The 18,226-nt window shown below is 37.9% G+C and overlaps 1 protein-coding gene across 3 annotated transcripts in view; it reads right to left on the reverse strand.

Moving 5' to 3' along the window:
* Window positions 1-240: 240 nt before the first annotated feature.
* The window catches only part of LOC148442397 (cytochrome P450 2C20-like), a 28,987-nt gene continuing 11,001 nt past the window's right edge, over window positions 241-18,226 (reverse strand). Inside the window, exons 3-9 of one of the 3 annotated variants that reach the window (XM_088463988.1) lie at window positions 13,769-13,918; window positions 10,650-10,810; window positions 9,944-10,120; window positions 7,811-7,952; window positions 5,719-5,906; window positions 2,935-3,076; window positions 241-477 (exon numbers count right to left, since the gene is read on the reverse strand). In XM_088463988.1, coding sequence (XP_088320114.1) covers window positions 293-477; window positions 2,935-3,076; window positions 5,719-5,906; window positions 7,811-7,952; window positions 9,944-10,120; window positions 10,650-10,810; window positions 13,769-13,918 — 1,145 coding nt within the window. In that variant the 3' untranslated portion in view covers window positions 241-292. Of the gene's footprint in view, window positions 478-2,934; window positions 3,506-5,718; window positions 5,907-7,810; window positions 7,953-9,943; window positions 10,121-10,649; window positions 10,811-13,768; window positions 13,919-18,226 lie in introns of those variants that run through there. The other 2 variants (XR_015875816.1, XM_088463989.1) reach the window with 2 other exon arrangements.

The raw sequence follows: 18,226 nt of genomic DNA on the forward strand, positions 1-18,226 counted from the left end.
CACCCATGTGCTAGATATAAAATTCTTGTATCTGTGCTAACATTGTTTCATTTTTGTGTAGAAGCAAAGCACTGAGCTGAAGGCATGAGTCAACCTGTTACATTGGAAATTTGTATCAGACCCTTCCTAACTTTTTGAATTACACTTGCTTAATTCAAACACACAGTTTTGTTGTATACTTATAAAGATACACCTGAATTGATACTCGGCCTGATTCAGAGACAGACGCAAAGGCAAAACTACAATTAAAGATATATTTATTTAAATAATCACTGATTAAATGCGAAATATGTCAACCTCTTTGGGTCACATAGAGCTGATATGTCCTGGGAACAGCCCAATTTGTCTTTGGTTCTGGTGTAATATCAATATCATTACAAGCTGTTTTCGATCTTAGATTAAACTTCTGCAATAAGGTTGTCAGGAAAAGAAATATCTCCATACGTGCCAGACCCTCCCCGAGGCAGCTCCTTTTTCCTGTAAATAATAAATTTTTTGAGATTAGAATGCACAGTAATGCCCAGCAGCAAATCCTATTATTTACTTTAAGTGTTAGACGACTAAAAATGTTAATAATGAACCTTAAAAAAAAATCATGCAAATGTGCTATAAAAATGTTAAACAAATTGTAACTATTGGGTGATTTACTAATGGGCCCCATACACCTGCGATGGATTGCCGCAATCCCGCGATGCTGCAACCTGGCATCACAGGATCGCAGAAATCCAACATGATCACAATTGTCAAATCGGGGATATTTCACTTGTCAAATGTCTGAGATCCGGCGACGGATTACAGAACAATGATGGTGGGCGATCAGAAATTTCCGACGGGCGATCGGAAATTTCTGATCACATCCCTGCATAGCGGTGATCCATCACAGATGTAGGGGCACCTTAATCCTTGGAGAGAGATAATGTGGATGGAGACAAAGTACCAAACCAAAAAAACTCCAAACTGCCATTTTACATTTGCGGTAGGGTAAGGCAACCACAAGCGCTGCGATCGCTTCCGATTGTCCTCGATGTACCAATGTTTTAATACACTTCCTGGAGATGACGTGTGCTGGTGGGTGGCTCTGCCTGTGCGATTGGGCGTACGCTGGCCGTTCGCTAAGATATGGTGGGTGTGCTTATACCTTGGCAAGCGATCGGTTCCTGTGGCGTCACTTTGACAAATTTGCATACACTGGGGGTGAGCGATCGCATCTAGTGAGAGACTCTGAATGAGGTCCTTTATCTCCATCCACGTTATCTCTCTCCAAGGCTTAGTACATAGGAGCACACTCAGACCCGCTCGCTAAGCTGCGTTCGTTCGCTGCCTTTAGGAAAGAAAATATGCAAATGATGTGATTGAACAAAAAGGTATGAGGACACCTCCTATGTCTGAACGTCCGATCGCTGGGTGAAGTTAGACGCCTATCAGCCTGGAGTAAAGATGCCCACTTACAGACATCATCTCCAGGAAGTGTATGAAAACATTGGTACCATCGGGTGACATCGAACCACCATGCAGTGCTTAAGGCAGACTCTAGGCTACTGCAAGCACTGCGATCACTGCTGCCTTTATTTCGCTCGTATGACGTGTATGCTGACGCTACGTCTTAATTATTCAAACACTTTAGTTGGTGTAAAAATGCCCAGCCACGCCTTTGCTAGTGCAAGCATAATAATGTGACAGCTTTAATATAAAATATTAATATCTTCCTCTATTTTTTAATTATAATTTGTTGCTCCAATGCCCCTCCCGATTTTCTGTAGTATAATTGGAGCCCTATATAACTTACTTTTTCTTTTCTTTATCTTAATCCATTGGAATCCATTGGCTTTTTTAAAAAATTCACCAGCACAGACAGAGTATCTCATCTTCCCATCTTAGGGCAGTATTTGATTTGGCTGCGAAAAGTCGGAATCGCCGATGACGTCATTTTCTCATGTTTTAATTATCCCTGTATTCAATTACAAAGACTTTTCGCCGATGTGAAAAGTCTTTGTAAAAAAATGGGGATAACTTTTCAGTATGTATTACAAGGCAAAAAAGAAGTGCAGAACTGGGGTTTAGGGGTACAGGCTTAAAAAAAATAGCCTGTACCCCTGGGAAAGTCCCCTAAAAAAGATCTGTGTAAAAAAAAAAAAAATCCGGACACCCCCAAAAATTGTTTCATTTTGGGGTGACACAAAAATGGGGACAAACTTCTAAAGTATCGAAATAAATTCCAGAAGGATTCCCAATTATGCGGTAGGTGTATTTTTGCAGAATTTTGAAAGATAAGTTTAGGGACTTTAAAATATGCTTGCACCCATTTTCATGTACCCCAAAGTGCTATTCTTCACCCCTTTTTCATAGCCGTAATTATGCACTTGCTGCGGCTATTACAAACCCTGACTACCTTCAGCAGGTAAAAATGGGGGTACCCATAGTGATCCCCATGTCTAGACATATTCAGGGGGGTCCCAGGAACAATTCTTAAAATTCCCGTTTTTTGGCAAAACTTACCTTTCCGCCAGCTCCCGTTTTCATTGATTCCTAATTGAGTATGGGGACAAAGCTGCACACGCCCGGTACTTTATCCCCGGAAAACCTGCGATGTGGAGCGAAAAGTCCAGCATGGACTTTTCGCTCTAAATTGAGTACCCCCCATAGACTATCAGCCAAACAGGGGTAATGTCATGTCTGATGGAGAACTGCCAGCAGATGAAGACAGCCTGATAACACACAGTTTACTAAATTCCTGATTCTATATAAGTAATAGATCCATTGATCAATGTGGACCTCTATAAGGTAAGTTTTAATGTTCTACAATTTATTCATGAGAAGTCAATAAAGGAACCCTACATTAGTACATCAGTCCATGAGACAAAGAAAGTTGTTATTCCTCATTAAATATGTTGGATGGAATGATTGATAAAGGACGATAATGAAAGTAATTTTTACCTAGGGAAAACGGCAGGAAGGCAACATTGTTCTGGAAGCATCCTTCTTCATCCAAAAAGTGACCAGGGTCAAATTGTTTTGGACATTTGAAATATTTAGAATCCTTTAGAACAGACGTCAGAAAAGGGGCAACTAATGTACCCTAAAGAAAATAAAGGGATATTAGTATACTGTAGGTGTGCTGCAAATAAGCTTCTATTGGGTCTATTTAATAAACACAAAAAAATTAGCTGGAGAAAGTCATAACTTTGTTTTCTCTGTATTTGGTTACTTTAAAGACAGTAGAGAAATCACTGATTTATTTGCCTTTTCATTTCTCCTGTCAAATTTTTGCAGCACCTATTCGATATAAGCTTCTCTCATCCTTTTTTGAGAAACATAAAGCCACCTCTAGATGGCGTCATGTGCCTTCATACCTGCACAAATGGAGATAAGCAGGGTGGAGGTGTTCTCTTACTGCTTTTCTCTGCTGTTTTCATCCCTCGCTGGCTCCCGCTCGCCCAGTCGGCCTTGCTGATCTGTGCTTGGCTGCCATCACAGATGCTCGTGTAATCTCAGAGCATGCCAACATCTTTCACAAAAAAATATTTGAAATCTCCTTGTGGTAAAGGTCTGTCCCAGTGCATTATTTTTTTTTTAAATATGGCAAAAGTTACAAAGCGAAAAATGGCATTTTTTTGTGCCCCTCTCTGCATTGTTTTTAAAATAGACCCCTATATATTTTATAATTCATTATTTATACAGTTCTTTAACATTGAAAGTAGTATAACGTAAAATCTTTTTTTAAAGTAATATAAATAATTTTTACCATCACTACACTGTTATCCTTCTTTATTTACTTTATTGAGCATTTACTTTCCTTCTTGACAATGCATAAGTTTGATCAAAGAGTTCTCAATCTCTAGTATTAAACAGTGTTTACAATTGTATCATTAAAGTCATCCTATTTTATGTATTTGCCACAGTTTTTATTCTTGTGTTTAGGTGGGTACACACATGACAGATATATCTGCAGATGAAGGTCATTCATACACACTGAACGGCCATCATCTGCTTGTGCCCTTGGCAGGGGCGGGCTGGGCTGGGGGTGGCAGGGTGCCATATGCCCCCCGGGCCGGTACACTTTTCCTTCAGTGAGGGCCGGTGTCACTGCACATGCAGGACTGACGGCCGGGTGACAGGCAGAAAGTGCTCTGCTGTCCTCCAACAATAAAACCATCAGAGTGGCTGGGCAGCATTCTCTGCCTGTTACCCGGCTGTCTGTCACATCCATGCAGCTTGTAGCTGCACATAGAGCACTCCTCCCGAGTCCACCCTGCAGCAGGGACTGTCATTGGTACACTACCTGCTTCCTGTCTGAGACGTGTCTGTGTCAGTTCCTCCTTGCTTGAAACCCCTGAGCCTCCACCCCTGCTATCCCCTGCTACTGAATCTACTACTGTCAGTATCTCGGGCAAGACCCCACCCCCTCTTCTACCCTCTCTCACTGTTGTAAACTATTTCCTGTCCCTGGATATGGCTCCGCCCCTCACCAGGAGACCCTGCCCCCTCTTCTACCCTGTCTATTTTAAGCCACCTCCTCCAAGACCCTGCCTCCTCACTTGAGCCTCTGCCCCCTCTCAAATCTATCTTGTCTTATCTCTTCCTGTACCTGGAGCTTTGCAGGGACCAGACAGATCCTTCCATACAGGTAAGTGTCAGTGGAGATATCAAATGTTTAAATTATATTTGTGGGGGGGTGGAATACTTATGCACTGCAACACTCCCTGATCTGACGGTCACTGCGAACCCCTCTGCATTATATGGCACATCACTGTGATGCTCCCTGATCTGACGGTCACTGCGAACCCGTCTGCATTATATGGCAAATAACTGTGATGCTCCCTGATCTGTCGGTCACTGCGAACCCCTCTGCATTATATGGCAAATAACTGCGACGCTCCCTGATCTGTCGGTCACTGCAAATCTCTGTGCATTATATGGCACATCACTGTGACGCTCCCTGATCTGACGGTCACTGCGAACCCCTCTGCATTATATGGCACATCACTGTGATGCTCCCTGATCTGTCGGTCACTGCGAACCTCTCTGCATTATATGGCACATCACTGTGATGCTCCCTGATCTGTCGGTCACTGCGAGTCTCTCTGCATTATATGGCACATCACTGTGATGCTCCCTGATCTGACGGTCACTGCGAATCTCTCTGCATTATATGGCACATAACTGCAATGCACCATGATCTGTCGATCACTGCGAACCCTCTGCATTATATGGCACATAACTGCAACGCTCCATTATATGGCGGTTAGTGCGAACCTCTCTGCATTATATGGCACTTTACTGCGATGCTCCCTGATCTGGCGGTCAGGGTCCCGCCTCCCTCCTTGCGGATGCCGCTGTGTGTTTACCATATACACCTGTCGATGGACAGATATGTCTGCAGACATATCTGTCCATCGGCTGTGCAACACAGCCAATGTGATATGTCGGTGAACGACGACGTTCACTGACATATCGCGGGTAAACACTGGCCGACGTCCAGCAAATATATTGGCCAATCAATTGATCAGCCAATGTATCTGTCAGTGTGTACCCAGCATTTGTTATTAAATTACTGGATATTTTCTTAGTTGCAACCATATATGGTGCTTAGTATATTAGAGCTATACAAAAAAGGTTTATCTTTCTGTTAATCATTATGAGTGTTCCCAGACTGCGTGCTTGCATGGTATTTATCTTGTATCTCCCAATCTGCTCCTGATTGTCATACAAACTTCTGACCTTTGGGATATTGTATCCTCTGAACACTGTATCCTTGCTGGCTGCATGCATGAGTCCAGTGGGTACTATGTCACCAATTCTCTGTATCTCATGGATGACAGCGTCAGTGTATGGCATCTTAATACGATCCTCCACTGAGGGACATCGACTTTGTCCAATCACATTGTCTATCTCTTCCTGGATCTTCTCTGTGCAAATAAGGATATGAGTAATGCACTGTGTCTCATTACGACTGTGAAACCATGTTAAACATTCAGGGAGGTATAACTTATGCTCATCTTTGTTTTATTGCACTCTGCAAGATTAACTGTACTGTTTATGCCTGAGCTACTTATACAACAATTTTATTAAAAGTACAGTAATGTTTAATTTGTAAATCATTAAACAATGTTTAATAAGACTCTCATCCTACAATATCTCCTTTGAATTGGGTGCAGTCGATTTTTAAGGGATCACTTATATAAATTAGGGTATTATTAGACATTTTATAGTTTCTAGGATGGTATTTGCTACTCTGTACAGTTGACAATAATTATCTTATCATCAATCATAATCCTCTTAGCTCCATCTGGTACTTTCTTGTTAATATTATTGAATTTATTAAACCTCTCATGATGATATATATTGGGGTTTAGTATACAATGATATTGTTGCATCATTGAAAAGAGAAAAAAAATTGTTAAATCTCCTTTGTAAATTGACATATTTATGGGACAGAAAACCCTTTTCCACTTTTGTATAAATATACCAGATGTTACCTGTATTGATATCAACACACAGTATTTTTATTACATAGATAAACTATAAGCATAATAACAAAAGGTTTGCCAACTTTTTTCACAGCCCCTGTACTTTGCCAGCAGTTTGGTCTTGAGATTCATACTGCTACCTGCACAGAACAACAATGTCCCATTGTACAGTAAACCGTATAATGGCCCTCATTCAGAGCCGGACGCTCTGAGCAGAGCGCTCGCTCTGAATGAGGGCCGTCCTCCATAAAAATGGAGCGTCCTCCTGGACGCTCGTATAGCTGTGGGTCACCACCCACAGCACATACGAGCGTGCAGGGTGATGGTCACGATGGTCTTGACCATTGCGACCATCGCCAGTGCGACCAGAAGCCTGTGGTCGGGGTTTTCGACCACAAGCCCTGGAGTGATTTTGGCTCTATCAGAGCCAAAATCACTCCCACTGACATCACTAGTGATGTCAGTGGGGCCGGCTTCTGATGGTAGGCGTTCCCTTGGGAATGCCTCCGTCTGGCAGGCACGCCCCCGGCACGCCCACCAAAGGGGGCGTGTTGTCAATCAACATCGACAGCATGCCCCCTTTGATCAGACACAACGAGCGAAGGAAAGTCCTTTGCTCGTCGCGTCTGGCGCATGCGCACGATGGAGCTCCCTCCGTCGTGCGCATGCGCAGTGCACACCGTCGACCCACTTGCGAGCGGACAGCCACTTGCGAGTGGGTCTGAATGAGGCCCAATGTGTACTAGCTTTATACTAATACTGTATAACTAGGATGGGCTCAGACCATCATATCTGATACTGTAGCTTTTCTATCAGCCTGATGAGACAGCTTGGTGCAGGAAATGGTGAACTGCTACATGGGTCTAATGGTGTGTACACACGGGACGATCAGTCAGCAATAACGATATCGCTGACTGATCGTCCTGCACCTTCCTGGAGTGCTGGATGATCGATATCGATCATCCAGCACACCACCAACTCACCAATAGCAACCTGCGATCAATGATCGTGGGTCCCTTTAGTAACATGGACAATATCGACAAGGTTGACCTGCATGCACGGGTGATGGACGATATCGTTATCGTCTATACGTGCCCGCACATCGCAGGTCGTTGGTGGGTTGGAATGGACCAAAAACTGCACGATATGAATGATAACAATAAGATTAATATGGCTATCGTTCATATCATGCAGTTTAATTGTCCCGTGTGTATGCACCTTAAGTATAAGATTTCTCCAAAAATTGGAAAAAATGTAAAATGTTTTAATGCAATATTGCAAAAATCACAGCCGATACACACAATGAGGCTGCTTAGAAGAACTTTTCCTTTTGTTATACTTACTTTCAACATCTGGGTATTTGAGAAGGATAAGTAGACAATATTTCATGGTTGTGCTGGTGGTTTCAGTTCCAGCAAAGAACAGGTCAAGGATTGTCCCAAATAAATTGTCAAAGTGGAATTCAGTGTCAGGTTTGTCCTTCTCCTGTGGATATGTAGCACAGAAAGACATTTGTCACCTTTAAATGTTACTAAATGCTCTTCATTGTATAGATATAGAATTGTATAGAGGATTCCATATGTTTTTATCACAAAGAACACACTTGTTAAAAGTTCAACCTCTCTACCCCTTTATCTAATCTTGACAATCATGCTCATAATAGGAAATCGCAGTCCTCTAGTATCCAGCAAAACTAGACAACCTTACCTTACCCTGCAAAGACTGCACTCAATAAGAAGTTGTTTAAGAGTTGCATGCAACTCTGATTTGTGGAAGGAACTTGCAGTTTTTAGTAGAGCATGTTCCATGGCTGAGCATATTGCATGCTTCGTGGCCTAGTGTACTACATGCTTCTTGGCTGAGCGTATGCCACTGTAAGCTCCTATGGATGATTCAAAGTCATATTCAACACAATCACATCTCCACTGGGGTTTGAGTTGGTGCAACTGGGTGGTGATGAAGCAATCTCATATAAGCTTAGTATTCTGAGGGCGTATTGTAGCCATGTAGGTAGATAGTGTTCATTCTAGCACCCTGCACATAATCAGTGAGGAGGGCATATTTTAATTTTGAAGGGCAACATTTTAGGCGTGATGCATCACTATAGTTACTGTAGCTGCAGCGATAAGTCACATATAAAATGTTGCCCTCCTCACTGATTACATGCAGGGTGCTAGAATGAACACTAGGTAGAATCGTAGGCTGTGTTGAGTTGTGTGTATGAGATCTGTCTGGTTTAAAAAAAAGATCTCTTGTACCTGGTGTAGGGCTTGTGAACATGCACTGATAGTTACAGTATGATGGCTACTACAAGCAGAAGGATGGGGTAGGGGCAGTGTGACTGCATTGATGTATTCAGGAAAAGATCCACAATTGTGGCCTAAAGTACTTTCGTGAAACTCTGGGTCATCTCCTCCTTCTTCATTCAATCTGTACAAACATTTGCACCATCGCCAACATTTTGGTCTGCAATCCTGTGCACCTTGGTAGAATTGTAGAATCACTTTTGCCAATTAAGGCATATGGTGGGAGCACAGCTGATTTTGCACTGTGTATCAGACATGTACTGTGCTAAATTACAGGGTCTTTTATGCCTGAAAATTTTCAATCAACATCCCCTTTAGTTAAATATTTTTTTATGTTTGCTAATTTAGTAAAGAGTAAGATTCACCAGTTGTATCTCTGAAGGTACATATATTGTAGAACAGGTTTAGAGCACTTGATTTCATGTAATACAACAGTAGATTGTGTGTATACAGTTCCAGAATTACATTTCTTGCAGCCATAGGCAGCTTTTACTGTTCATCCCATACCTCAATGTTTGCCCTGTTGTAGCTCTTCACAAATCTGTATACAGCTAAAAACTGTGATAATAATTAATAATTCATAACTGATGCAGAGTTGGAAGTAAGTTGGGCATATATTACCCAAAAGAATTGCACAGGAAAAAAATATGTATATTCGCCCATATGCAAAGTTGTATACATTGAGATGCCACCACACTAGCATGTGTACTTAATTTTCTAATAGGCTTCATTTTCATTATGATCATAATTATCGGTGAGCAATTGCACCTGCACTATACTAAGTACAAGAGATAAGATTCCAAACAGACGTCCATTTGCTAACATCGAGGTTTGCCTTGACCACATTTGAGTGAACACGCTCTCACTGAAATCTTCCTACAAGAGAACATCTCATTACAACCCAGTTTTGCATCTTTTGTTGTAACTGTAAGATGTGATCAAAATGCTCATCACCCTTACTTGCGCTGATGTTCGGAGAGTGTGCAGTGTCAATCGACACAAGACAGATACACTTTGCACACAGTATATGTTCAAATCTGTATAGCTTCTAAAGTTTATACTATATAAAAAAGTATTATGATTAATAATAATAATAATAATAATAATATAAAAATATAAAAATAACAATAATTTATGTATTTCCAAAATCCAAACCTAAATATAATTTACCTCCTCCATCTTGATTAGGAAACAATCAATGACATCCCGGGGACAGTTCATATCGATGGTGTTTCTGTGGCTTTCTACAGATTCTTTCACAAATGTTTTTAATTTTTCTAGATTTGTGAATATTTTCTGGTGTGGTCCTGGGAGACGGTGGAGTGTTTTGGGAAAGATATTCAGTAGCTATAAATGCAAAAGCACAGTACATATATTATTGAACAAATATTCAGATTACTAGCAGTGTTGCATGCATGAAATCGTGTGCATTGTTGTTTAGGCATAATGGCTAAACTAGTGTGACTATATAAATTATATAAGGGCTTACAGGTACAATGTTTCATGTTTTTTACTAATTATAATAAAAAACCTTAAATATATAATGTTAATTAGAGATAAGATAGAAAATATTCAGCAAGGTTCAAGATACAACAGATTTTGGCTGTTTAAGAGATTAGAGACAAGAAAAGAACAAATGTATTAAATTGTCATTATAAACAACTCTTATTGACCCTCAATATTTTTATATAGCTGTTGTTTTCTTGTCTACAAAATAAATATTTCAAACTACTGACCCAAAATCATGAGTTGTCTCACAAACAATACCACAGTATTATTACAGATCTTAAAGCAATTAGGCTAAGATAGGATAAAAAAAACAAAAAAACAGAATGTACTGGTACATATACTAAATGTATGTACATTGTTAACTTACTATTCCCCAGGGGGATGCAAGGAGTAGAAATATTTCCTTTAGCAAAAAAAGCAGAGTGATGAACTTCTGGTCGTCATAGTCAAAACGTTCTCCAAATACAATGGAGCAGATGACATTAGAGACTGCCAAACGCAGCAAATCAGTTGAATCAAAAGGGATATCTGGGAACACACATTAATTTCCTGTGAAATGTTTTATAATTGTAGAACCAAAAAAAAAGGATATATATTGTACACTAGTGGACTCCCTTGTTTTGGATTCGGATAAATCTTCGTGTTTTGGTTTCGCAAAACCACCCTCACGTGTTTTGGTTTTGGCTCTGCTTTGTTAAATAAATAAATAATTAAAACAGCTATAATCATGTAGTTTGGACATATTTACATGCAGTCCAAAACTCGAGCTAGGTTTTTAATCCGAGTTCCGAACTGACTACAGGTCCAAACCGGGACTCGGTTCGACTCGGGAACCCCAAAGTGATTTCAAACTCAGACTTGGTATGACTTGGAACCCTAAATTTGCACATCTCTATTGTAGACATTCGCATACTTAAGAAGGGGGAAGTTCTGAGTACCCAGATACCCCCCTGTCAGACCAGTTTTTATTAACTATTTATTAATTTGAGACAAATTAAATATAATAATCTTTCAATGTGTTTTAAGATAGGCAGGATATTAGTACATGGAACTTTAGTTAGGAGTACACGACCGACTCTCACTGTATAATTTGTCTATACCTATTATACTTACTGTATGTGAAAACCTCTTGTGCAAGTTAGACAATGCAAGAAAATGTTATTAATTGTCATTGTTAAGTGCAAATTTTTGGACAAATATTGATTTGTTTGCTCAAGCAAAAGATATTTGGAAGCCCAGGCCAACATTGGGCAACATTTTCACAAAACAATGTAAATTCTAGATCAATATATGCATAGAAAATGGGGCACTAGTCAGTTAAATGTTTTCTTAAGATTAAAAACTATATAAAAATACCCTGTAATTGGGTCAGATATGCGAGTGCAAATACTTGCAAATGACAGTCGAATTATAAATCACAGTTACAACATGCTCTTGCATATCTTACCCAATTACAGGGTATTTTTATATAATTTTTTATATTTTTAATCTTTATAAAACATTGAACTTACTAGCACCCCATTTACTATGCATATATTTTCCTATTGTTATTGAGGTGTCCAGTTCTCCTCATTTGTGTGGTGGCAGCTGTCAGTTAATTAGTGTGCTAAAATCAGATTGCCAAACAGGTTAGCGCCTGTTTTCTTTTGTGTTTTTTGTACTTTCTAGATCAGTATAGAAAATTATGACTGTTGCCTAGAGATACCTCCTTAAAATATTATGAACTACTGTATCTCAGATAATTGTATGTTATTCCTCATGCTTGACTAATATTACATTCAGACAAACTATTGGACACAGTGGGGCTATTTTAGAGTTGAGAGCAAATTAATACAAAGGGGGAAACTTTGCACTTAGAAAAATAATGTTGCAATGCAACAGGTTGCAATTATATTGAATTATTTATTTTTTGCATACAGAATAAATACTAGCTACTTTTGCACATTAACCCCCAAAAACTGGACAGCTTGATTTTTACACTTCAATTTATAGTTCAGCTTGGACACGCCGCTCACAAATATCTCTGCATATTTTATATCTGTCCCACATACAGTGCAATGTGATTTCGCCAAGGAGCAATATTGCTCCTTTTTTGCTTTGCTCCCAACTCTGAACAGGCCATTTAATGCTAATTCATTCAAAAGCTATATAGACAGTTAATACTATTTAAACAGATCAAGCAGAATGTGTTTATGTGCATACAGATATTGTTAATATTAGAGATGTGCGCCGACCCTTATGTTTTGGTTTTGATTCTAAATCATCATCATATTTTAGTTTTGACAAAACCACCCTAAAGTGTCTTGCTTTTGGTTTGGTTTTTGTTTTGGATCACTTTACTAATAGAGAAAATCATGTAACTTGGTCCTGTTTTTGTTATTATAGTATTATTAACTTCAATAAAATTAATTTCCAGTCATTTTATAGTTAATTTTGACCACCACACAGCACCTGAACCCATAAGGGAAGGTCTTAAATGCAATACAAAATATGCTAAATAGATCAGAGTTTTAAACTTGCCAGAAGACCCGTGTCAGGACTTAGTTGTACATGGAACCTCAAAGTGATCTGAGTCATTGACTTGAAACCCCAAAGTTCGGGTATTTTTGGTTTTCAATAAAACAAAACATCTCTAATTAATAACTGTTTCTGTTTTTTATTTTCATAGCTGATAAGACATAAATCCACATGGAGATTTTTTAACTTTAGAGATGCCAGTACACAAGCACTACACAATTATTTAAAGCAGATTATACATCTTTCCTACAAGTGCTCCATCACTGCTATCATTTGTTATTGAATTCTCATCTCAGACTTCTCCAATTCTTAAAGCATGATTCCCTAACATAAATAATACTGCAATGAGGCTTTTTATATTGTTAATGATGCATATGTATGCTATAGTCATTGCTTTATTGTAAAGGACCACTACATCTCAAAAACTAATTTTCAGATATGATTCCTGCAGTTCATGTTAAAGATATGAACATATTAATATTACATAATGGTTTTACTTGATTTATAAATTAGAGATGTGCACAGACCTCCATGTTTTGGTTTTGGCAAAATCATCCCCAGTTGTATTGATTCGGATTCTGTTTTCGTTTTAGATTTCTTTAAAAAATTATAATAACAGGTAACATCATTTAATTTGAACCTGATATTGATCCTTTAGTATTATTCATATCAATAACATTAATTTACTGTACAGTAATTTCCAGTAAATTTTAAACACCTCACAGCACCTAAAATCATGAGGGAGGGACTTACATGCTATCCAAAATACACAAAATCCAGTTTATAAATATGAGTTCTGAATTGCCTGAAGACCGGAGTCAGGACTTGGTTCTACTTGGAACCCTTAAAGTGATTTTGAACTGGGACTCAATTCTACTTAAAACCCCTAAAATTGGGTATGTTTGTATTTCAATAAACCGAACCTGCACATCTCTACAATAAATATAACCCCAGCAATGTCTGACCAACCTCCATTTTTCAGAAATTCTTCTCCAAGGTAACGGGCCTCTTCCTGGACTCGTTCCTCAGTGTTTCTCTTCCCCATCCCTAAATTTCTTAGTGTGGTGAGTGAGAACCGACGTAACTGTTTCCACCTCTCCCCGTTGCTTAGTATCACTCCTGCAAATGGTTTAAAGTATATAAAATATGGCATTCCAGTCCTGCATTTAAAATAAATAAATAAAATAATAATAATAATAATAATAACTTATACTAACCCTTAAGTAAAACCCTAATTCAGGTGTACAGTTTTTAACACAAAATTATTGTTGAGAAAAATTAGCTACATATGTGCTCCTCTTATTTGGGGGGAAGTCAGTTATCAGGTCAGCTGCAATGTGCTGCTCCTTAATTTCCATTGGTGGATATGTGTGCAGCTGAATATCATATGATGTTGACGAAAACTCGCCACAAATTGAATGGGCTACTGTTTTTAAAGTGTCTCAGTCATCACTTAAATTGGCTGTCAGTGTGGGTAGAAGTTTTATGTTCTAAGAATCATGTGATACTAATTCTATATCTTCTGCATATGGGAGATCAAAATTGGGACAGCGAACATGGCCACATCATAGTGGGGAATGGTATGCTTGCTATCTGCATTTTAGGCAATATAAAAATAATAAAAAATATTGGCAAGGGAATTTGTCCCCTCCTTATTAATGAGGTCACTGGCATGGGCTTAACTACCATAGATGCAAGGGGTGCAGCTTCCATGATGCTCAGAGATTAGGGGGACCATCTTCCTTGTCAAAGTTACATGTGTTTATATATATTTTTCACCATTTGGAGGTACATAGGTGCCCTAGTTATGCCCCTGATCACAGGATATTGCTCAGAAGCACACACTGGGCTTTATACAGCGTTGCAGCCAATGCTGATGTTTAAGGAGTTGAACAATTTTTTGCACAAAAATCCCTATAAACTCCAACAGTGCCAGCTTTACACAGAGTGTACACAAAAAGGCGATGTTATAATTGAGATGCACGGTAAAAGTGCTAGGCATTCCTGAGTGACTGGGGGCTGGCTAAACAGATGCACAAAGATGTTCTAACTTATGGTCGTGCTATGGGAGTGTCGTGGGCGTGTTGCTAAATGTTTGTGTACTGTACACAGACGCTCAGTCATTCAAATGGAATATACAATCTATCTTCTAAAAAACTAAGTGCTGAGGAAATTAAAACTTTTGGAAAAGGAGCTAATTATTTAGCCTATCAATAAACCCAATTAATTTAATCACTTTGTTGATGTATATAGATACCGTATGTGCGGACACTAAGTAGAAGGAGATATTTTGCTCTTAAAGCAATAAAAAAATATAATGTAACAGGAGATCCAATTAAGATGAGAAAATAGTGGATATTTTAGAGTCACTTCAAAAAGAGTCAGAATTATCTACCGACAGTGAATATAATTTTTTTTTAAGTTAGACACATGAACAAATTGAGAGCAAAATCAGATTTTTATCCATTTTAACTTAAAGGACCCTATGTAGAAAGTTTCTATAAAAATACTGTGGAACAATTCCGTCATATGTGCATTGAAGCAGAAAATAATTACTTTAGAGAAAATCTCAGCCTTAAAGAAAGGAAAGAAATTAAACTGTTATATACAAAAAAACGTATAATAGTTAAACAAGCTGATAAGGGTGGGGGGATTGCCATTCAAAATATTGACGCATATAGAGAGGCATATAGACAATTGGACAATACTATCTTCTATAGTAAACTGACTAACAATCCCTCCACCCTATTTGAGCAAAAACTCATTAATTTGTTGGATGAGGCATTGGCTGAGGGCACTATATGAAGGGAGAGATTTTACTTTTTATTTTGTACACACCCAGTGACCCCAACATTTCACTATTTACCAAAAGTACATGTCTCTTACTTTACCACCAGGTAGACCTATTATTTCGGGTGTATGGTCACTCGCTAATAATTTATATTTTGTGGATTATTATATGAGAGCACTTATATCACATATACAAGATACAAAGCATTTTTTTAATTCAATTGAAAAGGTCAATTGGGAAGAAGGATATTATTAAATTACTTGTGATATTAAGTCCTTATACTCAAATATCCCACTGATTTAGAAATAAAAGCTGTCAGACTGCGATGGAGACTAGGTTCACCCTAAGTTTTGCTAAACTTTACATGGGCCACTTTGAGGAGGAACATGTGTGGGGTGTGAAGCTTGCAGTGAACCTAATCCTCTTAGCAGATTTATTGATGACTTCTTTTTTTATTTGGAATGGATATCTCACTTTTGTACAGAAATTCAAAAATAGTCTCAATTATAACACTTATTGTCTTATATTCACCTACATTCATGATTTATGCAAGATAAACTTCCTTGATATCACACTCTCAGTTAAGGAGGGGAAACTAGTAACCAACACATTTGTGAAGCCAGTATATCAGAATAGATATTTAAACTATAATAGATCACATAAAAATAATTGGAAAAAGAATATACCCAACCGGCAGTTCATTAGAATTAAACAAAACTTTCCACTGAAGAAGCTTTCCATAGACAATAAATGTATTGATGAGTTCCTTTCTAGAGCAAGACTATCCAAAGCAGTTATTGGATAGAGCCTGTGCAGAAGTGAAATATATAGATAGAAATCAACTACTGGGGGCAAGTAAGATTCATTAAAAAAGATCAATATAAATCAGCAATGTTTACTACCCAATACAATAGTTTTGCACATTAAATTAGACAAATTATTATTAAGATCATCAATATTAAAATAAGTGCTGTCCAAGGAAATAAATATAAATGGTAATGTTATCTTTAGAAAGTCTAAGAATTTACAATCACATCTGGTGTCCAGTAGTTTTCAAAGAATTAATGCGATTAAGGGTGCTTTAGGAGCTACTTGGTTACCACAGAGACTTATTAAGAGCAACTTGTTCCAATAAGCCAAGCAAAATAATTGTCTTTCAAACAAATAATACAATAGAAGAATTTAACATCAAGGAGTATATAACATGTGGATCCCTATATATGATGTACAACAAGAATGTTAAATACTAGATACAGTACATGGAACATCAAATATGAATGCAGTAAAACTCATCTATTATCCAAGCATATCTTTTTATTTGAAGGAGGTGCTTTGATTAATGTGTCAGTAAGAGGTATTGAAATTATTAGATCAACTATAAGAGGAGGTGATAGATATGGTCGATTATGTAGACATGAAGCCCACTGGATCTTCTGTCTAAATACCTTAACACCTCATAGTCTGACGGACACAATTGAGTTGAATAATATGTGAAATTTGAGGGATCTAGTAAGTAGGTATTGTTTAAGTAGTGTGGAGATAGATTATTTTTCTCTTATCATATGTATAGGGTGTCATTACCATAATTGTGAGTGTAAATTATATTCTCTATAAGATAAGGTATTAGAATTGTTAGTGTGATGTCCTTAAAATGTCTCTCCATGTATTTTAGAAATTCATTTATTACATTGGTTACATGGAAAGTTATAGATTTGGAAATAGATTGGGGTTCTCTTATCATATATATAGGGTCTTATAATCATAGTCAGGGGTGTAATATATATGCTCTGTAACATAATCTATTAGAATTGTTAGTATGATGTTTTTGATATATATCTCCAAGTACTTTAGAATCCATTTATTGTAATGGCTAAATGTGAAGCTTTGCTATAGATCTAGAGGTGGATTGGGACTCTCTTATCATATGTATAGGGTGTCATAACCACAGTTGGGGGTGTAATATATATTCTCTATAAAATAATGTATTGGAATTGTTAGTGTGATGTTTCTGATGTGTCTCTCTATGTACTTTATGAATTTATGTAGTTTCATGAGAAGTTTTATTATAGATCTAAATGTCAGACAATTTGCATATAATCTGTTTAAAAATGTGGGAGAGTTAAAAAGACTAAAAAAAGTAAACATAAATAGAAATAAATTATATGTAGAAAGATAAATTGCTGATATATGTATATTATGTGTGATGTAAAAAAACATGGTGTGGATGTGTGTGTGTGTATATATATATATATATATATATATATATATATATATAGTACATACCAATATGGCTATATTTATATATTTATTACAAAAAGGAAAATGGTACCCAAAAATAACAGTAGATTGATTATGTGCCTTGAAATAATTAATGCAATGACAATAAAGCAGTATCAGGAGACTGGAGAAAGGATAATATGGGAGGAGATAGATCCCCTTCTGTTTCTGTATGATGATGTCATCAGCCAGTGTCCAATGTCATTCCCTACCATCCAAGTGGGCATAGAGGGGGAATATATTGTTGTGGTGAGCAAAGCAAGCCATCGAGCCTGCAGTGTGGTGAGCGAAGCGACCCCGCAAGGGGCCAAGTTTCTTATTTTCCTGGAAAGTGTGGGCAGAAACTTGCACTTCCGCCC

This window comes from Taudactylus pleione, unplaced genomic scaffold (assembly GCF_031769625.1).
Source record: "Taudactylus pleione unplaced genomic scaffold, aTauple2 ptg001546l, whole genome shotgun sequence".
Lineage (NCBI taxonomy): Eukaryota > Metazoa > Chordata > Amphibia > Anura > Myobatrachidae > Taudactylus > Taudactylus pleione.